The 24,602-nt window shown below is 44.8% G+C and overlaps 1 protein-coding gene across 1 annotated transcript in view; it reads right to left on the bottom strand.

Annotated features, from left to right (window-relative positions):
* Positions 1-24,602, bottom strand: part of nav2a (neuron navigator 2a) — a 385,063-nt gene that overhangs the window by 312,637 nt on the left and 47,824 nt on the right. The window contains exons 4-6 of the mRNA XM_078220996.1: positions 15,413-15,485; positions 9,348-9,612; positions 1,207-1,275 (exon numbers count right to left, since the gene is read on the bottom strand). Coding sequence (XP_078077122.1) covers positions 1,207-1,275; positions 9,348-9,612; positions 15,413-15,485 — 407 coding nt within the window. The remainder of the gene's footprint in view (positions 1-1,206; positions 1,276-9,347; positions 9,613-15,412; positions 15,486-24,602) is intronic.

Genomic DNA, 24,602 nt, shown 5'->3' with positions numbered 1-24,602 from the left:
AAACAGGCATGTAGTTAGTGAATGGGAATCTGGGTTCTGAACATTTGCATCGCTGGCACACACATTAATAACTCAATTCATAAACACAGTAAATTAAAACACGTGGAAGGATATCTTGATGGATACACACTTTCCTCATCACATCAAAGAGAAGGCAAGAAGCCCTTGTACCATGGCATTCAGCCGCCTCAGTGAACTGAGACACAAGCGAATTGTGGTGTTCAATGCCCTGAATTTATATAATGTTAAAGGATCACTCACTAGCAGGTTCCATTTCATACTTGCACCAACGTTTCAAGCATGCTTGGGGAAATATGGAAAAGCACCTGCTCCTTAATATTCTTCAACTTGCTCTCCAACTGCAATGCATAAGCGTTTGAACTGTGACCAGACATGCAAGGTTGAGATTTTCAATTTAAAGCAAGCCATGGTTCTGTTTGGATAAAAACCAAAGCTGACCGGGGCAATTTGGCATTCTTTATCTTTGCTATTCTGCTGCATTAATGAGACCTATAACATCCAGCTGATCAACTTAAAGAATCAAAAGGTCAGATTGTTTTTTCTGGTTTTGCTGCACCGAGGGTTTTGGAACAGCGCTTCACTGCCATCCACAACTGCAGCACAGGGAAAGGCTGTGTGCTGTGCAAACGTCAAACTCAGCCAAGACAAGTCAGCAATAAATATAATTGTGGTCCCGGCAATGGACGGACATTTTCACATTTCTGCAACTTAAGCCAATTCCCTGGTTTCTCAGTCGGTAAATTTCTCAAACGCACGGCTGATGTTTGAGCATCAGCTAAGGGGCAGGATCAGGCTCATCTGCGGTCTCAGTTGTGAAGCCGCACAGTTTGATATCTGGCTGACAGGCACTGCCGCTGCTGATAAACAAGAGAGAGGTCACTCGGGTCAGGTACCAGAGGGTCGCCAGCGGGGAATCAATCTATTCAGCAGAAGAGTGGGAAAATTGCGGAGAGAGGCTCTCAATATCTGACCGCACTTCGACAAAATAGGATGCGGTCTTCTTTAAATGGAAAAGTTAGAGCTGGACGCATACCAACAGTTAATAGGACTCACTAGCACTGCAGTTATGATAGGCCTGCTAACTTTGCAAGTTCAGAAAGTGCCTAGCCATGCAGGTGCAGTCACATTAGACGCCTCTAATGTTAAAAGCGATCAGTGGGCTAAAAACAAGCAACACCAGCTGACCTAGAGGTCTTTCTTTGAGTGGGCACGTTTCTTGTGCTTTTGCTTTGGGATGATAACCTGGATGACACACTGTGACAGAGAAGAAGAAAGGAAAAAAAAATGATCATGAACAAAGGATAGAGCATGAGAGTACAGCAACAGCAGAAACATGCAACATGAATCTTAACATAGCACTCCCATCACTTCAAAGTTCAAATTCCCACTAAGCTTGACCCAAGACATCACAAGTTGTGAGACAGACTACCCGAGTATCATAAACAATTCTTGACATTGCGCAGCGGGGTGGCCATTCTGGCCAGAGCAAATGTACAAGGAAGGACAAACAAGTTCACAACCGAGCTATGGGAAAAGTACTATTGCTGTTTATGTTCAAACAAATGACAGCTTAGCAATGACCTTTTTGAAGTATTCAAGCTCTTTAAGGCAAAACAAAGTCGACTCCAGAATGACGGCTGCAGAATATCAACGCGCATTCTGGAACAAGGGGAAGGTTCATTCAAATTCAGGGGAGAAAATGTAAATAAGTAAAATAAAAAGTAAAGTTTATTCATTCGTCACAAGTCGGCTTATATTTACACTGCAATGAAGTTACTGTGAAAATCCCCTAGTCGCCACAGCGCCTGTTCGGCTACATTGAAGGAGAATTTAGCACGGCCAATTCATTTAACCTGCACATCTTTGGACTTACACAGGATACAAATTCTTCTTGTAGAAGATGGTAAATATGCGTTACGGTCTACACAGAGAAGCAGTGGAAACAGAAGATGTTAGAAATTTAACAGGACAATGGTTACGTTTTTGGAAGATGAAGGTAGTGAAACTTAGAGATAACCTGTGGTGCCAAGTGGATATACCCAATCCTACAGAATTCAATGTTGCAAGGCAATTGGCCCATGTAGAGGGTAAGAGGTTGACAACGTAATAGGAAAGCATGGTCTGCTGGGACTTGTCCGAGGGTTCAGAGGAATTTTGCAGTGTTTTCTGTGAAAGTGACACAGTTTTTAATATGCCAAATATAGGAGTACAGCATTGATGGGTGCTGCACGAGATTTCACCATCAAACAGATTGGAACAATAATGGCATTAATAGTCTTTTTTGACCTGTTTTGTGATACGGTGTCACACAAAGAGACATATTACTGCCTAAATGTACTATATCCGTTAGAAAATGGAAATCGAGCACAGTGCAAAACTGATTGCTTTACTTCACTAGTGACAATTTAAACTTGTCAGCTGGCAACGCTCTGTGGCTACACATATTTCTCGCATGCAGATCGCACAATATTATATTCACATGTTCAGCTTCCAGTTGAATTCTGGTGCCATCCCATCTCTGAAGCACGATGCTTTGGGATTCATGTCAGCAGCTTGTTTTCAGATACATTCCACTTATTGTAAAATAAAGGAGAACCTTCATACTGCGGGGCAACGCTCAGGCAACATGATGTGACTGAGCCCATGCGCAGTGCCACAAAGTGGATCAATCCCCTACACCAGTCAGGTACTAGAAAACAGCTGCTGTCTCAGAGCTGGAGAGAAAATTAGACAATTGAATCAGCTTTGAACTACTCTTCCCGACAGGAGGACAACTCCGGTGCAGCCCTAGGACAGAGCATTTGGCCACTCATGAGGCTACAGTTTGTTACATATAAGTCCAGTCCAAGCAGAACAAGGGGAAGAAAGAAAATCATCTTATCAATAGCGGGGTGGCTCTCCCATGTGGACCACCAGGATCCCAGTTTAATCCCCAGTTTCATCTTCAGTATCTCTATGTCTGGAAGAGCAGAATAACCTGTATCATTAATCCCTCCTGCACAACACGACATGCTGCTCATCTCCAAAGGTTTGCACTGAGATAATATACTGCAAATGTTGTTAGTCAACCGTGACAACTAAAATTGACAAAGTTCCAGAATTTTAGTGCCTAAAAAATTATTCCGTTCCGACATGAGCTCCTTGTGCCTAATGAGTCATGAATTCCTATTGGAAGAAGGAACAGGGCAATGGCCTGGACTACAGGTATTTAGGAATAAAATATTACCCATAGTTCACAAAGTATTATCAGACCTAAAAACAGGAAGCCAACCTAGAATTGCTACAATTCCGGACCACATGCACACTTTAAAATGGAAGCAGCATGTTATAGCCAGGGCTAAATAATCCCACAACCTACGGCTGAGATCAAAATTCTGCAGTCCAACTACAGTCAGTTGTGAATGGTGGTGGACAATTAAACTACTAACCAGAGAAGGAGGCTCCAAAAACATCCCCCTCCTTAATGATGGTGGAGGTCAAAGCCATTGCAAAAGACAAGGCTGAAGCATTTGTATATGTCTATAGCCAGAGATGTGAAGCGGATGATCCATCTCGGCTTCTCCTGAGGTCTCCACCAACATCGAAGTCAGTCTTCAGCCAATTCAATTCACTCCATGTCATAGCAAGAAACCACTGATCTAGCCGCGCCATTAACCAAGCTGTTCCAGTGCAGTTACAACAATGGCACCTATCTGACAATGTGGAAATTTGCCCAGGTATGTCCTATCCACAATAGGATCGCGCCACAGTGAAAAACCACAACCGACCTCCTCAGAAGACAAACACAGGACACGGTGGACCTTCGTCGTCCAGTACTTCCCCGGAGCAGAGAAGCTACAACATCTTCTTTGAAGCCGTCAACATGTCACTGATGAAGACGAACATCTCGCCAAGGCCATCCCCACACCCCCACTTCTTGCCTTCAAACAACCGCACAACTTCAAACAGACCATTGTCCGCAGCAAACTACCCAGCCTTCAGGAGAACAGTGACCACGACACCACACAACCCTGCCACAGCAACCTCTGCAAGACGTGCCGGATCATCGACACGGATGCCATCATCTCACATGAGAACATCATCCACCAGGTACACGGTACATATTCTTGTAACTCGGCCAACATTGTCTCCCTGATACGCTGCAGGAAAGGATGTCCCGAGGCATGGTACATTGGGGAGACCATGCAGACGCTACGACAATGGATGAATGAACATCGCTCGACAATCACCAGGCAAGAGTGTTCTCTTCCTGTTGGGGAACACTTCAGCGGTCACGGGCATGCGGCCTCTGATCTTTGGGTAAGCGTTCTCCAAGACGGCCTTCACGACACACGATAGCGCAGAGTCGCTGAGCATAGCCAAGTTCCGCACACATGAGGACGGCCTAAACCGGGATCTTGGGTTCATGTCACACTATCTGTAACCCCCACGACTTGCCTGGGCTTGCAAAATCTCACTAACTGTCCTGTCTGGAGACAATACACATCTCTTTAACCTGTGCTTAACGCTCTCTCCACTCACATTGTCTATACCTTTAAGACTTGATTACCTGTAAAGACTCGCATTCCAATTATTATTTTGTAAATTGAGTTTGTGTCTTTATATGCCCTGTTTGTGAATAGGACTCCCACTCACCTGACGAAGGGGCAGCACTCCGAAAGCTAGTGGATTTTGCTACCAAATAAACCTGTTGGACTTTAACCTGTTGTTGTGAGACTTCTTACTGTGTTTATCCACAAAAAGCAGGACAAATGCAATCTGGCCAACTACCACCACCTTAGTCGACTCTCAATCATTAGCCAATTGATGGATGGTGTTGTCAACTGTGCTATCAAACAGCAATTAGTCAGCAACAACCCTGCTGACATGGAGAAAAGAGTTGAACTACAGAGGTGACTGCTTTTGACATCAAGGCAGCATCTGACCGAGTGTGGCATCGAGGAGCCCGAGCAAAGTTTCAATTGATGGGGATCAAGGGGAAGCTCTGCATTGCTTGGAGTCACACTCACGAAAGAGAAAGATGACCATGGGTGATGGAGTGCATGCATCCCAGTCCCAGGACATTGCTTCAGGAATACTTCAGGGTAGTATCCGAAATTTAAACATCTTCAGCTGCTTCATCAATGATCCACCTTTTACATTAAGGTCAGAAGTGGGTTTTTTGGCCACAGTGTTCAGTATCGTTCAATAAGGCCGCTTACGGGACTTTTAGATAAGCACATGAATATGCAAGGAATAGAGGGATATGGACCAAGGGCCGGCAGAAGGGATTAGTTTAATTTGGCATCATGCTCGGTCCAACATCGTGAGCCAAAGGGCCTGTTGCCATGCTGTACTGTTCTGTATTCATGACTCCTCAGATACGGAAACCATCCATGCCCACATGCTACAAGACCTGAACAACATTCAAACTTGGGCTGATAAGTGCCAAGTAACATTCGTACCATACAAGTGCCAGGCAATGTCCATCACCAACAGGAAAGAATCCAACCATCTCTCCTTGACATTCAATGGCATTACCATGGTTGAATTCCCCATTATCAACATCCTGGGGTTGATAGTGGGGAATTCCCACTGAACTAGAACAGCAGGTCAGAGGCTGGGAATTCTGAAGTGCATAACTCATTTCTTGATTCCCAAAGCCTGTCCACTTTCTACAAGCAACAAGTCAGGCATACGATGGAATGTTCCCTATTTGCTTGGATGAGTGCAGCTCCAGAAATACTCAAGAAGCTCCAACACCGTCAAAGAGCAAGCAGCCCACTTGATCAAAACCACATCCACCACCATTGGCATAGAGTGGCATCAGTGTGTACCTACCATATACAAGATGGACCGAGGCAATTCGGCAAGTCTCCTTTGATAGCACCTTCCAAATCACCAATCTCTATTAATTCAAAGGACAAAGGGCAGCAGGAGACTCATGGGAACATCACCATCTGCAAGTTCTCCTCCCAAGTCGTACACCATTCTGACTTGGAACTATATCGCGATTCCATCAGAGTTGCTGAGTAAAATTTCCTGGAACTCCCTCCCTACCATCAACAGTGGGTGTACTTACATCACATGGACCGCAGCGGATCAAGAATACAGCTTAACTTCTCAAGGGCAATTAGGGATAGCAATTAATGCCACCACCTTAGTCTCCTCTCAATCATTAGCCAATTGATGGAAGGTGTTGTCGACTGTGCTATCAAACAGTACTTGCCACCAATGCTCACATTCCATGATAAATAACAAAGTTAAACTCAGGTTTATAGTTAAACAAGGAATTAACGTCACATTACATTTCTAAGGAAAGTGTTTCAATCCTAAATGCATACAATCCAGCGATTCCCTGAAACTGGCCCCGATACCATCTTCAGGTTAGGTTGATTGGCCATGCTAAATTGATCCCTAGTGTCAGAGGTATTAGCAGGGTAAATACGTGGGGTTACAGGTATAGGGTCTAGATGGGATTTTGGTCGATGCAGACTTGATGGGCCAAACAGCCTCCTTCTGCACTGTCGGGATTCTATGATTCTAAGATTCTATCATTCAAAATGTCCCCCTTTTTACTGGTTATTCAGATGTGAATCATATTGGCGAGGAAGTATTTATTGCCCATCCCTTGTTTCTTTGAGAATGTTAAAGTCAAACACGTAGGCCAGTATTTATTGGAGATGTTTAGGGGTCTCAGCAGCCAAGTGGAAGCCAGCAGGAGCCCAGCATCGCTTCCTTTCAGGAAGGCCCACCATTAGGTGCTGGTCAGGTGAACAATGGTGGGAGGCGAGTCATGAGGCCGTGGTCACGGTAAAGGGGTGGAGGTTGTAGTGTTGGGGGCGGCTGGGGTAATGGACAAGGATTTTCGGAATCAAGGATGGAGGGTGGTTGTCAGCATGCATGCCCTTTTCCAATGCCACTTCTCCGCAGGCACTGAAAGCATTTGAACGAGGCACCCTTCCACCCTATCTCTAGAAGCCCACAAAAAATCCTGCATGGGTTCCAGCAGTCGTGGGATGAAACCTTTAGGTGGCCATTAATTGCTCATTTAATGGCCTCAATATTGGTGGGAGGGGAAGGCAGTTCATGGGCCGCAGTTTTAATCAGGATGAAGGTGGAGTCCCCAATTGCCACCCCCATCTGATTAAATGCCCCCACCACCAAACTTGCCATGGGAGAAGACATTAAAAGCCACTCATATTGTGCAGCTAGAGTCACACGGAAGGTCAAACCAGGGAGGGCTGGCATTTTCTTTCCTTCAATGGCATCAAAGAGTCAGTTGGGTTGTCCAACATTTACTTCATTTATTCAATTCTATTTGACAGCTTGCCTTAATGGGAGTTGAACTCATGGGGTCTGAGTTACCAGTGCAATACCATAACCACAAGACTAAGACAACTCACTATAAGTTGGGAAGAAGAGAGCCATTTGTGTTATCATAGAATCATTGAACTCCTACAGTGCAGAAGGAGATCATTCAGCCCATCGAGCTGCACTGACAACGATCCCACCCAGGCCCTATCCCCGTAACCCCACATACTTACTCTGCTGGTCCCCCTGACACTAATGGGCAATTTAGCATGGCCAATCAACCTAACCTGCACATCTCTGGACTGTGGGAAGAAACCGGGGCACCCGGAGGAAACCCACGCAGACATGGGGAGAACGTGCAAACTCCACACAGACAGTTCTCCAAGGCCAGAATCGAACCCGGGTCCCTGACGCTCTGAGGCAGCAGTGCTAACCACTGTGCCGCCCTGCCGGATTTATTTCACATTCTCACTATAAACAGCAGGATATTGTCACTGCCACGCCACTCTAATTTCAGTGCTTCACCAAATGGCAACAAAATATTGCCAGATTGCTCATTTCGGCAATTGGCTATCAAAGTAGATAAAAATGGATGTCCCAGTGACAAGACACATGCATCATTATCAAAGTTATAGGGTAAAGATGGTTGGGGCAAAATCAGCAATGTTGAAATAAATTGCACCCAAAATTGTTCTAGCTCCGCGATTTTTAAGTTTCCGCTCAAATATCGGCAAATTATAATCTGCCATGAACTCAGGATATTACCGATAACCAGACTTGGCTAAGGTACCTGACATGGTGGAGTAGCCTATCAAAAACCACTCAGCCAGTTTTTTAGAACGTAACTTTATTTTACATAAAGGATTTTGCTTTAAAAAATATTCCTTGTAATATTTAAGAGTGGCAATTTGGTGCAGCTTTATTGATACAATTGGAAATGGATTTATCAGATAAAATAAGCATTTGAATCAACGTCTGGTTATATCGGTGCACTGTTACCACTTTCTGAGTAAATTAAAATCAAACATCTTTTAAAATGTGTCTTTGCGTCTAACAATAAGGCGTAATTTTAAGAGCCTCCAAATGAGACCAATTAGTGGAATCACGCAAAATGGTGATTAACTTATTTAAGGGTGTGGTCAGTTTTGTGGACAATGTTAGCCTCTAGTGCAGTGATGGGCAACCTGGCTGGCGAGCGGGCCACATGAGTGGCTCTCCTTCATCTCAGTGGGCCGCAAGATTGAAATCAGGTTTGCTGATTAACAGTGATGCCATGAATGAGATTAAATACATTTAATACTTGCTGAATATTTCATAATGAGTTATAGAAAATGCTTAATCATTCATATATTAATAGAATGGTCATAAACTTCAAATGGTAAAAGCAAAAGCAATAGTTGTGCTTTGGACAGAGGGCAGGATTTTATGGCCTCGCTCGTCCCAAAGCCGTAAAATCCCACCCGAGGTCAATGGACTTTTCCATGGTCCGCCCTCACTGATTCTCCCACTCTGATTCCTGTGGCAGGCGGGACGGTAAAATTTGGCCAGAAGGTGCGCACAGCTCTCACAGTCAATGTTGTGAGCAATCGGCATGCACTTCACTTGCCCTTGCTTTACATGCGTATCACTTCAGTCATACCGGTAGGAAAACAAATAAGTGGATGGAAATCAGCGCGTGGGAAACGGTCAACAAAATGTCCCCTGGGCCGCACTCAGAATCCAGATGGGCCGCATGTGGCCCCTGGGCTGCCCACCACCGATCTAGTGGGATTCCAGCGCCAAAAGTCACGGAAACACGATTCAAACAGGATGTAATAGCACATAATGTCCTGCACACTTTGGCGCTGGCATTAAAGTTTACTGTGAAAATCCCTGGTTTCGAGCGAATCGCAGAAAAGGAAACCAACGTGCGACCTGGCGGATACTCAGCGTCTTCCCCGTGTCTTGGGAAAACTTCCCGCGCATGTTAATGGCAACATTTGGTTTTCAAACGGTAAAACGCTTCAGCTATCAACTTAAAATTCAAAGCAAACCTTGACTGCATTTCCAGCTGCGCTTTTTGTTGGCACTGTTGCTGCACCTGTTGGTTGGCTTGGCTGCAAGATGTGGTCTGCTGCTGCTGCTGTTGCTGGAGGCCAGCTTGGCACTGGTACTGAGGATGATGATGCTGAGGCCCCTGTTGTTGACATACAAGTGCAGGCTGATGTTGCTGCTTGTGCATCTGCTGTTGCTGCTGCTTGTATCGTGAAAGGCTAAAGAAGAGACCCAAGATAGCCTTCAAATTTCCATTCCGGATTTCTGAAAGAGATCAAGCATTAAAGATCAATCATAAAGTTACACAAAAAAAAGGCGGTTCTTGTTTCAGTTAAAAATAGGGCGGCACGGTGGCACAGTGGTTGGCACCGCAGCCTTACAGCACCAGCGACCTGGGTTCGATTCCCAGCTTGGGTCACTGTCTGTGCAGAGTTTGCACAGTAAGGAGTCTAACAACACCAGGTTAAAGTCCAACAGATTTTTTTGGTAGCAAACGCCACTAGCTTTCAGAGCGCTGCTCCTTCGTCAGGTGAGTGGCAGAGCTCCCACTCCACCTGACGAAGGAGCAGCGCTCCAAAAGCTAGTGGCGTTTGTTACCAAATAAACCTGTTGGACTTTAACCTGATGTTGTTAGACTTCTTACTGTGTTTACCCCAGTCCAACGCCGGCATCTCCACATCATGTGCAGAGTTTGCACATTCTCCCTGAGTCTGTCGTAGGTTTCCTTCGGGTGCTCTGGTTTCCTTCCACAGTCCGAAAGACGAGCTAGTTGGGTGCATTGGCCATGCTGAACTCTCCCTCAGTGTACCCGGACAGGTGCCGGAATGTGGCGACTAGGGGATGTTCACAGTAACTTCATTGCAGTGTTGATGTAAGCCTACTTGTGACAAATGAATAAACTTTAACTTTACTTTAGTGAAGTGACAAACTAGTTTTGTTACTTTACATTATGAATGTCATTTTTCTGTATTCTTTGTGCATTACCCACAATTAAATATCCTTCAATGCTTCTGGCCCTAAATTCCCTTTAACAATGCCATAGCATTTTTAAATGAAACTTTATTTTAATTTAGTGCTGACAACTAACTCCGCTGTGTTCGTTGTAAACTGAAGCAACTGATATACAACACCGAGGGTGGGATTCCACCCCACCCCCCATGGTTTTTTTGTGGCTCGTACTCTTCCTCACCTGGGGGGCGGTTGCGGTGGGTGGAGGAAGTGGGGGTGGGAGGTGGGTGATCATCAGTAAGACCAGAAGATCCCATCGCCAGTGAGGGGTGGAAAATTTCAGCCCCAGATTCAGGATTTAAGGAGTTAACTGGAATGCACAACAAGTTTACTGTGACTGCGGCAAGGTTAATTATAATCATGCCTGTTTCCTTGCTCCTCTGTCCCTCCCCCAAAGGCTTTGACTCCTTGCTGTGATATGGTTCTGTGAGCACAAGATTGCCTCAGGTACCTTGCTCAAGTGGCAATTATGCACAAAGTCAGCCTTGACAGTGGGCGTGAATGGGCCATTTCATCACAGGGCCTCACAGCCGAGTGCAATCTAGACTTGAACCCATGTCGACAAATGTGCACTGCTACCAGTGATTGCTGGAGAACAGTCAGGAGCAAGAAGCATTACTAATTTTCCCTGCCTAACCCAGGGCCATTGGAGCCTAACTCAGTGGCTATGATTAACAGCCAAGTGAGACTTCATTACTCAGGATCGTACTGAAGACCAGACTTGGCTGGTCACCATCCAAATTCGCACATGAGCGTTTGGATAACGTACCAGATTGCTGCCGTCGACCATGGAACAAAAAATCAAGAGAGAAAAAGTCAACTTCGTCATAAGACCATAAGACATAGGAGCAGAATTAGGCCACTCGGCCCATCGAGTCTGTTCCGCCATTCAATCATGGCTGATATTTTCCTCACCATGACTGATATTTTCCTCATCATGGCTGATATTTTCCTCATCATGACAGTTTTCATGACAGTTTTCAACTTTAGTGCTTGTGTCTGGGAAAGGAGGACACAAGAAATAGAAATAGGAGGGGGCTATTTGACCTCTTGGGCCTGGTCAGCCATTTGATAAGATCATGGATGATCTGATTGCGGTCTTTGCTCCAATTTCTCGCTTGCCCCCCAAAACCCTGGGGAGTAGTTGACAAATCTGTCCAACTCAGCCATCAATTCAGTGACCCAGCCTCCCCTGCTCTCTGGGCTGGAGAGTTCCAAAGGCTAACCACCCTCTGAGAAAAGGGAAAGGCCAAAGAAAAAGTAAGACAATTTCATCAATGTGCTAACCAGTGGATTTTCTGCTGATTTTCTGTATGTAACCAATTAACACTGGACAAGATTTTCTGGACCCCCTTTCCAGCGGCAGAGGAGGCCCACCATTGGCCGGTCCCGCCGATGTCTATAGGGTTTTGTGTGCCCCGTCCCCTCTGCCACTAGGGAACGTGCCACAGGAAGTCGCCACCTGCGGGAACAGGAGATCCTGTGGGCGGGCGGGAAGAGCCAGACAATTTTGGCCATTGAGCTTCGATTATCCATCCCTCTCCCCTAAGGTTCCTCTGCTCTTTCCTGTTAGTTGATTATATGAGAACTAGAGTACTCAGATTTAAACTTTTGAGTGGATGACGCAGGGGGGAGTTTAAGGGAGAACTTGTTTCCTCAGTGAGGGATAATGACCTGAAACTCACTGTCTATGAGGGTGGTGGAAAAGGAAATGATGAGCGATGTCAAAAGCAAATGGGATAGACACTTGAGACAAATGGACCTGCAGGGCCACAGGGAGAGCAGGTCAATGGTTCTGACTATAGTACTGACAAAGAGATGACATGGATTTAGATGGGTTGAATGGTCTCATTCTGTGCCATAAAGATTCAGTGGCCAGAATTTTCCAGCTCCCCCATCATGGGTTTTGCCATGGTGGGGCTGGTGAACCATTGAAATCTCCATTCACATCAGCAGGAATGAGAGATCCCGCTGGTGAATGGTTCTGTCACTCTACAGAAATCTGTCTACTTTTTGACATACCATAGAACCATAGAAAAATTGCAGCACAGAAGAAGGCCATTTGTCCCATCTTTTCCATGCCAGCCCGAGGACAACCAGGTGTCCTTTTTAATCCCACCTTCCTGCACCCGGCCCTAACCCTGTACCTTACAGCACTTAAGCTGAAGATCCAGGTACTTTTTAAAAGAGTTTAAGGTCTCAGCCTCCACCACCAACCCGGCAGCGAATTTCAGACACCCACCACCCTCTGTGTAAAAAAGTTCTTTCTCATGTCCCCTCTACACCTACTGTCACTTATGACAAAGGATCATCTAGACTCGAAACATTGCCTCTATTCTCATTCCCACAGATGCTGCCAGGCCTGCTGAGATTTTCCAGCATTTTCTGTTTTTGTGCCACATATCTTGAATCTATGTCCCCTGGTTCTAGAATTCTCCACCAAAGGAAACAATTTTATTCTGTCCACTCTATCTCCTCCCCTCATAATGTTGTACCACTCTATCAAGTCACTCCTCAGCCTTCTTTGTTCCAAGAAAAATGACCCCAACCTATCCAATCTCTCCTGATATCTACATTTTCCTAGCCCCGGCAACATTCCCGTAAACCTCCTCTGCACTCTCTCCAGATCACTTACGTTCTTCCTGTAATACGGTGACCAGAACTGCACATAATACTCCAGTTGTGGCCTCAGCAATATTTTATACAATTCCAACATTGCATCCCTACTTTTATATTCTATGCCTCCGCCAATGAAGGAGGGCATGCTATGTGCCTTCTTTATAACCTTGTCTACTTAAACTGCTGCCTTTAGGGACCCTGTGTATGTGTACAACAAGATCTCTCACTTCACCTACCCCTCTCAGTATATTCCCATTTATTGTGTACTCCCTATAACTGTTTGACACAGCTTTCTTCTGATGCATGGTTATTGAATATATTTTAAGGAAACTGTGGTAGAAGGATACCAGCCTATAAATGAAACAAAAAACTGGATTTATGTTTTTCCCCCCGCCTATATATACATATATTTTTTTAATGCAGCAATGGCTCCACAGAATGATGACACAGAATTTTAGCAAGCACAATAATTACTCACAACAGTTTCAGGCCTTGCTTCCTTTCTCACAAATTAATTAAGCTACTCTTCAATGAATTTTCTACCCAAAGGATTTCAGGGAAGCGTACATTAATTTTCCTAAAAATATCTTGAGCAAACAGTAAATAAATCATGCAATAAAGATGTCTTAATTGAGTGTGACTTTCATCTCAGTAATCTCCACATGCTTCTAGTGTGTTGGTTCGCCACCGCGATACATCTTCTCTAAAAGTTCGGGGATGGACTTGAAATCTTTGTACAAAAATCGACAATAATCTCTCCCTCAATGTCAGTAAAATGAAGGAGCTAGTCATCGACTTCAGGAAACACAGTGGAGGACATGCCCCTGTCTACGTCAACAGTAATGGAGATGGTTGAGAGCTTTAAGTTCCGAGGTGTGCAGATCACCAACAATCTGTCCTGCACCCTCCATGCCGATGCTATCGTTAAGAAAGCCCACCAATGCCTCTACTTTCTCAGGAGGCTAAGGAAATTCGGCATGTCCACTATGACTCTCACCAATTTTTACAGATGCACCATAGAAAGCATCCTATCCAGTTGTATCACAGCTTGGTATGGCTCCTGCTCGAACCAAAACCACACAAAACTACAAAGGGTTGTGAACGTAGCCCAGTCCTTCACACAAACCAGCCTCCCATCCATTGACATTGTCTACACTTCCCACTGCCTCAAAAAAGCAGCCAGCATAATCAACGACCCCACGCATCCCAGAAATACTCTCTTCTACCTTCTATCATCGGGAAAATGATACAAAAGTCTGAAAACACGTATCAACTGACTCAAGAACAGCTTTGTCCCTGCTGTCATCAGACTTTTGGATTGGTCCTATCATATATTAAACTGATCTTTCTCTTCATCCTACCTATAGCTGCAACACTATATTCTGCACCCTATCCTTTTCCTTCTCCCCTATGTACTCTACGAACGGCATGTTTTGCCTGTTTAGCGGGCAAGAAACAATACTTTTCACTGTATCGCAGTACATCTGAGAATAAATCAAATCACATCCAATCATAAGAAATACTATGATGCACAAACCGCAAGGCTGTATGAGTTCTAAAAATCATGAAGGAACAAATTTCACACATTCACACAGCTGGATTCACACAGCTTTAGAGTTTGCTCAACGTTACTAGAACAAACTCTTTGTTCGAAGTCATGTACACATTTTGTCTTCAGCTACTACTAGTTTTCTGCACAACAGACGTTGCGTGTTAACCAGGGAAGTCGTGGAATAACATCCAGTTGCTTCGATTTGCCTGGAATGAATTTTGACAATAGCCTCGAGAACAGTTTCTTAGATTATAGGGTGCAGAGGAGATTCACCAGGGTGCTGCCTGGGATGGAACATTTAAGTTATGAAGAGAGGTTGGATAGGCTTGGGTTGTTTTCGTTGGAGCAGAGAAGACTGAGGGGGTGACCTGATCGAGGTGTACAAGATTATGCAGGGCATGGCCAGGGAGGAACTGTTCCCCTTAGTTGAAGGGTCAGGCACGAGATGACATAGGTTCAAGATGAGGGACAGGGGATACAGGGGGGGGGGTGTGAGGAAAAATGTTTTTACCCAGAGGGTAGTGATGGTCTGGAATGCACTGCCTGGACGGGTGGTAAAGATGGGTTGCCCCGCATCCTTTAAAAAGGACCTGGATGAGCCCTTGGCTATAGTCAAGTACTGGTAAATGAGATTAGGTGGGAGGTCAGGTGCTTCTCGTGTTTCCGTACAGACTCAATCGGCTGATGAATCAATGATTCTATACTTTCTCTTTGATGAATTGTGAGATTTTATGGAACTTACTTATTGAGAATAATTCTAATATGGAACATTATAACTGAGACTGATGGGAGTCCATTCGGCTGGAGGTGCCAGATCAACGAGCAACTATTTCGAACAAAAATAATAGTTAATTCCAAAATACGTTGTGTAGTTTGGTTTCTTACCTTCTGCAGAAAGACCCTGTATATTCACTCCTTTCGCAGCCAGGAAACTCAGGCACACATCAATGTTTTCAATCTGGATAAGGAAAAGAGAAAGAAAAATATCAGTTTAAATCCTGTTATGTTGGGCTCTAATAATGCTTACATGTTCTCCCCGTGTCTGCATGGGTTTCCACCGGGTGCTCCAGTTTCCTCCAACAGTCTGAAAGACGTGCTGGTTAGGTGCTTTGGCCATGCCAAATTCTCCCTCAGTGTTACCCGAACAGGCACCAGAGTGTGGTGACTAGGGGATTTTCAGAGTGACTTATTGCAGTATTAATGTGAGCCTACTTGTCACATTAGGATATATATATATTTTTAAAAAGTTAGTTCCATATTGCTCCAATTTTATACCACTGTAACGAGGATAGGAGTTATGTTTTTGAAATGTGGTTCAACTTCCATGCACAAATGAATAAGCAATGATCGAAAATGAGGCAACTCGTAGGATCATAACTGTGCATTGTCATCCCTCCAACCCTGTATTTGCTCCTTATTCCTTCTGTAGCAAAGACCTTGTCGGTACAGTGTGGAGATATATGCACTAAAATAATAAACTCCAACCAGCCCAGAAAAACACAAAGAGAAAGAGAACTTTTTAATGAACAAATGAGGAAAAATATCCGTTTATAGAAGGTAAGTCTGGGTTTCCGTAAACACAGACACTTCACGTACAAACCTACAGAATGTGTGAAAGTAGTATCACAGGTTGAGATCAGTGAAATAACTTTAATGTCAGCTTGAAGCACAGAAAGCCTTAAATCCTTGTTGCTTGAATGTGATAAAATGAAGGTATTAATGTTCAGTGAAAGCATGCAGGCTACTTTATCTCACTGTATTAAGAACATAAAATGCTTTTGGATTGGGGAACAAGGTGATCACAGCTTGAATAGCACCATCCTTTAATCCCAATAATTCACAGCCAGCTAAAATGCAGCAACAATAAATGTATTCTTCTATACAACATTAACCTGAAACTTGTGGCTTGGAAATAAATTATATTAGTTTCCATATTTCCATTGAATGTCTCTGATTTTCACTGTCACAGCTGTACAAAATAGAACAAAGAAGAACAAAGAAAATTACAGCACAGGAACAGGCCCTTCGCCCATTCAAGCCATCGACCATACTGCCCGTCTGAACTAAAACCCTCTACCCTTCCGGGGACCATATCCTTCTATTCCCATCCTATTCATGTAATTGTCCAGACGCCCCTTAAAAGACACCATCATATCTGCTCCCACTAAGTAAAGTAAAAATAAAGTTTATTTATTAATCACAAGAATTCAATCCTAGCTATTGCTAGGTTTGCGAATGTCCAGAAAGATTATGGATCTGCGCTCCTACAGTAAGCCTTGTGGCTGACTTGCTAATTACATGATGTGGAGATGCTGGCGTTGGACTGAGGTAAATACAGTAAGAGTTTTAACAACACCAGGTTATTTGGTAGCAAATGCCATTAGCTTTCGGAGCGCTGCTCCTTCTAATTACTAATTATATGGCACAGGGAAGGGTTGTATTCTGACTGTGAATTGACAGATGGCAGATACAAGGTTTAAATTCTCCTCCAAGTCTGCAAGTGGAGAACCATTTGTTTTTCAATAAAAAAGATGAGGGCCTCTGGAACATTTCATTTATTGATACTGTATCCCCTGCAATGTATTTGTAATTTTTGTGATATGTCAACATACCATGACATCCACACAAATACAAAATTCATAGTGTCAATGTAGCAATGAATCCGAGAAGCCAAAATAAATCTCAATATCATGTATAGTAAATATACAATGCGGAAAATTTACATAAATTTCTGTTATTGGTCTGGCTTAATTTTGGTGTCAACAAATTATTAATTTCTATTTCAGAGTTTTAAATCTAAATAAGTGCATTTTTGTGTTTAAGGGATCTAGCTAATTTCCCAATCTGTCCATATGTCATTCGATCATTCCTTCCATGTGGAGAGTTTGAGTGTCCCTGTATTCATTTACTCAATGCCTTGTGTGTTTTCATCTTTACATTCATGGTTAGATTGCACTGTCAGATTATGGGATGAGGTAAATTAACCTCTTTCCTCATCGTCGTCCCCTCGTTTCAACGTAAATGTATTTTTTGCTGCAAATACTATTGTTTGTTTGGAAGTGTGGAGGAAAACTGATGTCTCGCAAATATGTTGTAGGATTCAAAAGTTTAAAGTTTATTTATTAGTGTCACAAGTAGGCTTTCATTAACGCTGCAATGAAGTTACTGTGAAAATCCCCGAGTCGCCACACTGTGGTGGAGGATTTATCATGGCCAGTGCACCTAACCAGCACGCCTTTCGGACTGTGGGAGGAAACCGGAGCACTTGGAGGAAAACCACGCAGCAATAGGGAGACCGTGCAGGCTCCGCACACAGTCACCCAAGCCGGGAATTGAACACGAGTCCCTGACATTGTGAGGCAGCAGTGCTAATCACTGTGCACCATGCCACCCAAAGTCATCACTTCAACATTTTCTTCAATGCGCAAAAATAAAAAAGCAAGGAGAAAGGGAGGGGCCTCTTCTTTACTGTAGATAACCATTAGGTTTATAAAATGATGAAGGGGATAGATAGAGTGAACGTTCAAAGACTATTTCCTCGGGTGGATGGAGCTATTACAAGGGGGCATAACTATAGGGTTCATGGTGGGAGATATAGGAAGGATATCAGAGGTAGGTTCTTTACGCAGAGAGTGGTTGGGGTGTAGAATGGACTGCCTGCAGTGATAGTGGAGTCAGACACTTTAGGAACATTCAAGCGGTTATTGGATAGGCACATGGAGTATACCAGGATGATAGGGAGTGGGATAGCTTGATTTTGGTTTCAGATAAAGCTCGGCACAACATCGTGGGCTGAAGGGCCTGTTCTGTGCTGTACTGTTCTATGTTCTATGTTCTAAGTAAGGCTTACATTAACACTGCTATGGAGTTACTGTGAAATTCCCCCAGTCGCCACACTCTGGCACCTGTTTGGGCCAATGCACCTAACCAGCACGTCTTTCAAACTGTGGGAGGAAACTGGAGCACCTGGAGGAAACCCACGCGGACACGGGGAGAATGTGCAGACTCCGCACAGACAGTGACCCAAGCTGGGAATCAAACCCGGATCCCTGGCACTGAGGCAGCAGTGCTAACCACTGTGCTACCATGTCGGTCCGGCAGTGAATTCAAGGCACCCACTACCCTCTGTGGAAAAAACTTGCTTCGTACATCTTCTTTAAACCTTGTCCCTCGCACCTTAAACCTATGCCCCCTAGTAATTGACTCTTCCACCCTGGGAAAAAGCATCTGACTATCCACTCTGTTCATGCCCCTCATAATCTTGTAGGCTTCTCTGTAGAACATATTTCCTCTTCAGAAGGGAAGAATGCAGAGGCACGTCAAACTATGGCAAATAATATGGCAAAGAAATTCTTCAGGTGAATGTGATTCAAACAATTTTCATCAAAGATTTGAAAGTAGACTGAGGATTGCCAAATCCAACTCCCAAACGCAACAATGCACAGGCTATCCGAGCATGAGGATCACTCATTCAGCACGCAAAAACACTACACAATCTTCCAAATAAAAATATGAGGCATTTAAACCCAAGGGGCTGATATTCAGCCCACATTAGCCGTCAGCAGGAGCACTGACACCCGCGGAAAATAGGGTGAGAATCGGGAAACACGAGAATCCTGCCACCAGAGGTCAGGAACCTCTTGTCAACGAGCCCTCCCACCGGGACCTCCCCCCCAACCCCCGACTGAATATTTATCGGGCACCGGCGTGACGTCACGGCGGCACGGTTTACAAGAGCTGTACAAAAACCAGTACATGGTGACCTCACCACTGAAGGGGATATTGAAGGTGGGCATGAGGGTTGCCATCACCCGTTAGGGTGTCAATTGCAGAGCGGACACTGGAGAGGACACAGGGGATCCAGATAAATGCAACTTGGGGCGGGAGAAAGGGGGGGGGGTCAGTCTCGGCATCCCAGGGGAGGGATCGCTCACAAACCTTCATGGCTGCGTGTCTAGGTATAAAGGGGTCTGGCAGCTGGTCTGCAGGCTACACTTCCCATGTTCCCCTTGCTGGATCTCTGGCAATGCCACCGTTGAGGGATCGCCCTTCTAGGGTGGCTGCTGGAAAATTGGTTGGGAGCAGGTGAATCCATAGGGTCAGCACAGGGACAATTGCGAGATTCCTGGGTGGGGTCTCATGAGATGCCAGACTGCATGGGCAGAGTGGGGGGGACTCTGACAAATGTTAGTTCCTTGCCTCATGAGGGCTGAAGACCCTCAGACAGGGGAGAGGACGAGTGCAGTCAGAATGAAGCCCCACACTCAGGATGAACCTTGAAGTCAGAGGGCATGAGTTGTCAAGAAGTTCAAGGCCACTGGTTATGGAGGCCAGGCTGTCAGGGATTGGTGTCTGGGTGGCAGGCTGTTCAAGTTGGAAGGCCTGTTTAATCCGCAGCCCATGAGAGCTGGGGGAACGAGGGTGCCATTTAAAGATGACATTGACTGCCAGTCTTCACATGCATCAGGTCTGCCTCACCTGCCACAAGGAGAGGCCAATTGTCTAACATGCTCCCTAACCCTTCTTTGATGAGTCAATTGTGCCAATTTAGTTAGCAATGCAATGCGTGAGCATGCCACTGATTGGCACCCAATTGTTAAATGTTCCCCATGCATTAAACCCCAAGGCTAAACCACACGTCTCCACAACAGAGAGGTAACACTGACGTGGCCCCCAATGCAAGGCGTCATGGTGAAGGTATTCATCAGACACCCTGGTCAGAAGATGACAGATGGCAGCATCTCATTTCCCCGTGAAGTGAGAATGCAGGTCCATTGAATGCACTCAGCTGCCTTCACCCTTGGGAGAGTAACACCACCTGCTGAGGCTCTCAAGGGTCGAAGCACTTCATTCAGGTGGAGTTGAGAGGGGCAACTGTGGTGAAGAGTTTATTGTGTGTCAGGGGAGGGAGTGATTACAAAGGTGCTCACACGGAGGTATGTACATGGGTGGATGTCCCAGATACTGAGAGGGCTGTGGCTCAGAGCATTGTCCAAACTCCTCACTCACTTTAATGCTCCCTTCAGTTTTTGATTTGGGAGAATCATGGAGCCAGTCGAACTGGCCATTCTTTTGACTGCCATCAAGCAACAGCAGCAATATCAACATAACTGATTTCTGATCTGATCTGATCATTTCTGATCTGATTGGAACCTCAATCCCACATTCCTGCTGACCCCCCCCGATAATCTTTCACCCCCTTGTTCATCAAGAAACTATCCACATCTGCCTTAAAAAATATGCTCCGCTTCCACTGCCAGAGATTCACCACCCCTCGAGAGAAAAGATTTCTCCTCATCTCCGTCTTAGACAAGCGAACTCTTGGACGGGATTTTCCAGCCGTGCTCGCCCCAAGACCGGAAAATTCCCGCCTGAGATCAACGGACCTTTGTTCTGGCCCCCCCCCCGCCCTCCGTTACGATTCCCGTGGCGGACGGGACGGAAATATTCCGCCCTTTATTCTTAAACAGTGACCCAGTGAAACCGGGCTTAGGGAGGTGGAATCACATTTGGTCCCCGCAGCCAAACAAGGAGGCGTAATTAGTTAGTTGTTTGGAATGCTAAAAGAAGTTGGGGTGGCACGGTGGCGCAGTGGTTAGCACTGCTACCTCACAGCGCCAGGGACCCCGGTTCGATTCCCGGCTCGGGTCACCGTCTGTGTGGAGTTTTCACGTTCTCCCTGTGTCTGCGTGGGTTTCCTCCGGGTGCTCCGGTTTCCTCCCACAGTCCAAAGATGTGTAGGTTAGGTGGATTGGCCATGCTAAATTGTCCCGTAGTGTCAGGGAGACTAGCTAGGGTAAACGCATGGGGTTACGGGCATAGGGCCTGGGTGGGATTGTTGCCGGTGCAGACTCGATGGGCTGAATGGCCTCCTTCTGCACTGTAGGGATCCTATGACAACGCTGCTAGGACCAGAGCCCTGCAGAGGAGGGAGAGGCAGGGCCCATTGATCTTCTGGGAGCAAGGTTACAGATGGCAGAGCATCGGAGGAGGCACTATCGGCTATGTGTCTACCACTGTAGAACTTCCTACCTCCAGATTTCAGAGGTCCAGTGCCAGAGAAGACTGTGTCTGTCCCAGGGGACAGTGGACCAACTGTACCAGGTGAGGCAAGAGTTGCCTTCACATGGACTGGGAGGTCACCTCGTCAAGATCTCTTTCTATACTTCAAAGCCAATTAGTTACTATGGAAGTGGAGTCACTTATGTAGGCATATGTGGCAGCCACTTTACATACAGCATGGTCCCACAAACAACAAGTGGATTCTTTACTGCTAACAAAGACAGACAGGGAGTCTCAGTCTAAAGTCTCATAGCACCCTAATCATGAAGCAACACACTATCAGGCCGTTCCAAAAAGTGTGTGTCACCGACACCATCCCTCTCCTCACTCACAAATGCAACACCTTTGCCACCGATACCATCCCCTTCCTCAGTCGCTGTCTCAGGTTGAAATAAACTCAATATCCTATTCTTTAAATATAGATGTATTGTGATGATACTGTGCCTTTGAGAAATGTATTCGAGTCATGTTTCTGTGCAGGATTTTATTTAAAGAGTCTGCTCTAACCTGTGCCACTGGGTCTGTATCCGGCAGCCCTGTATTGTTACTGCAGTAGCATGATTGCTCCTAATTGCTGGAATGTTTGTTTTAATCTGGACTAATGCTATTCTGTTGTTGTCGTGTTTTCCACTAGGGTTTTGCAGAGTAGGACTTGATTAGGTTGATTGACAGAAAATCATGTGACTGGGTGGAGTGAGGCGGACAGAGAGAAATCAAGTTTAGATGCTGCTTGAAGTTTTTAGAGAGTAGTGCCTCTCTTTTCCTCTCTTGATATTGACACTGGGATTTGCCAAGAAATAAACCTTTCTCGGAGATTCTGCTGTTTGGGGGTGGATCTTTCTCTGGGATTCTGCTGTCCGAGGGTCAGGAGACAGGTGTCTGTCTGGATCTCTGTTCAGAGGTGTTAAAAGGCTGGAAATCTAGCATCCACATGAACATATCTGTTTCTGTGCTGATTCGGAAAAGGGATTTGTATCTATGTGGATTCTGCTTACACTGGAACTGTCGCGATAGCAAACTGTGAAGTATTATAACTTGTCATGTTTAAGTATTTCCAATTGGTAAAAGTTAAGTTAATTCTTTTTTAATACAGTTAAAATATCACAAAATAAAGTTTGTTTTGATAAAAGCTTCCGGGTGGGTCAATGGAATCGTAACTGGAGCAAAAATACCTTACGCTCACCCTAATGGCAAAATCATAAAAAGTCAGAATCTAGGCTAATGCCATAATATATCTTGGAGTTTCTGATCTGGTCACGAGCGGTATTAAAAACAGAGCAATTTGCCACAGTGTCTAAACAACAACCTGTGCATCTTTTGAAGAAAAATGTAAAGTGTAAAATAAAGTTTATTTATTAGTGGCACAAGTAATCTTAACACTGCAATGAAGTTACTGTGAAAATCCTCTAGTCGCCACACTCCGGCGGCTGTTTGGGTACACTGAGGGAGAATTTAGCATGGCACACCTTTGGAGTGTGGGAGGAAACTGGAGCACCCAGACGAAACCCACGCAGACATGGGGAGAACGCGCAAACTCCGCACAGACAGTGACCCAAGCCAGGAATCGAACCCGGGTCCTTGGTGCTGTGAGGCAGTAGTGCTAACCACTGTGTCACCATCTTTGAAACAATGTCTGATATTAGAGAGTATAGTAAGAAGTCCAACAGGTTTATTTGGTAGCACAAGCTTTCGGAGTGTCGCTCCTTCTTCAGGTGAGTGAGTATCATGATTATCGAGAGTGCAGAGCGCTGGGATTTCAGTGAATTACTCACCAGTTACCGTTTGCTCAGTGGCCTCCTTCTGTGCTGTGAACATTTCAGGATTTATGTGTCATTGGATAGCAGTCAGAATTCAGAACCCTGTCAACATTCCTCCTCACGAGCCTAATTCTAATGCTTGTGTCGTCACCCAGGCTGCAATCAGCTAATTTAACATGCTGGGTCTTTCCTGGTGAGTGTGGCTCAGGTACTCATTCAACAAGCTTGTTAAGCTTTGCCTACTTCAAACAGTCCACAAAAGAACAATCAATGCAAGATTTATTTCACAATGCAGGCTCCTGACATTCCGAGGAGAATTTAAACCCATGAGTCATTTTCTGTGAGGGCGCAATAGTGTTTGGTCAACAAAGTCGAAATAAAACAAAAATAATTTAAATGGTTGCTAGGTGTGTTGGTTTTGTGCTGGGAGTTATTCATAGAAAGTGCAAAAGCTTTGTACACAACCTGCAGTCCTTGTCACACGCCAGAATTTATTAGCAACTTTGAGTTGAACTAACTGAACGCTGGTTTCTTTGAGAGCACAGTAAGAAGTTTAATAACACCAGGTTAAAGTCCAACAGGTTTATTTGGTAGCAAAAGCAACAAGCTTTCGGAGCCTTAAGCCCCTTCCTCAGGTGAGTGGGAATTCTGTTCACAAACAGGGCATATAAAGACACAAACTCAATTTACAGAATAATGGTTGGAATGCGAATACTTACAACTAATCAAGTCTTTAAGATACAAACAATGAGTGGAGAGAGCATCAAGACAGGCTAAAGAGATGTGTATTGTCTCCAGACAGGACAAGAGCATCAGACCTGACTAATAAAGTCACATTTCATAGTAACACATTGATCTTTTTGTGAAAGAATAATTTTCCTGAACTTCCATTCTTAACCACAGATATAGGATTATACTTGGAAAACATGGCCTCATAATACCTCTCACACGAATCCAGGAGTGGTGTAAGATGTGGATTGCCTGCAAGTGCAGTGCATAAACAGGCAGGATCAAGTAAACCACCAAAAAGGGACTGTTTGGAATAAATCAATATATATACAAACAAAAATATGTGCTCTTACTTTCAGTTACTGCATTCACTTGTTGGTAAATACGTGATGGAAAGGTGATCCCTGGTTCAATCTAATATGCTGGAACTCCCAAACAAAAAGTTAGGTGGTGCCACTACAGTCCAAGAGCTGCATTTTTTGCAGATGAATTAGTAAAGCAACTTACCTCCCCCAGTAGCAGATACC

Source organism: Mustelus asterias, chromosome 9 (genome assembly GCF_964213995.1).
Source record: "Mustelus asterias chromosome 9, sMusAst1.hap1.1, whole genome shotgun sequence".
Taxonomy (NCBI): domain Eukaryota; kingdom Metazoa; phylum Chordata; class Chondrichthyes; order Carcharhiniformes; family Triakidae; genus Mustelus; species Mustelus asterias.
Note: the sequence above shows the minus strand (reverse complement) of the source record. Positions and strands in the feature narration are given on the sequence as shown.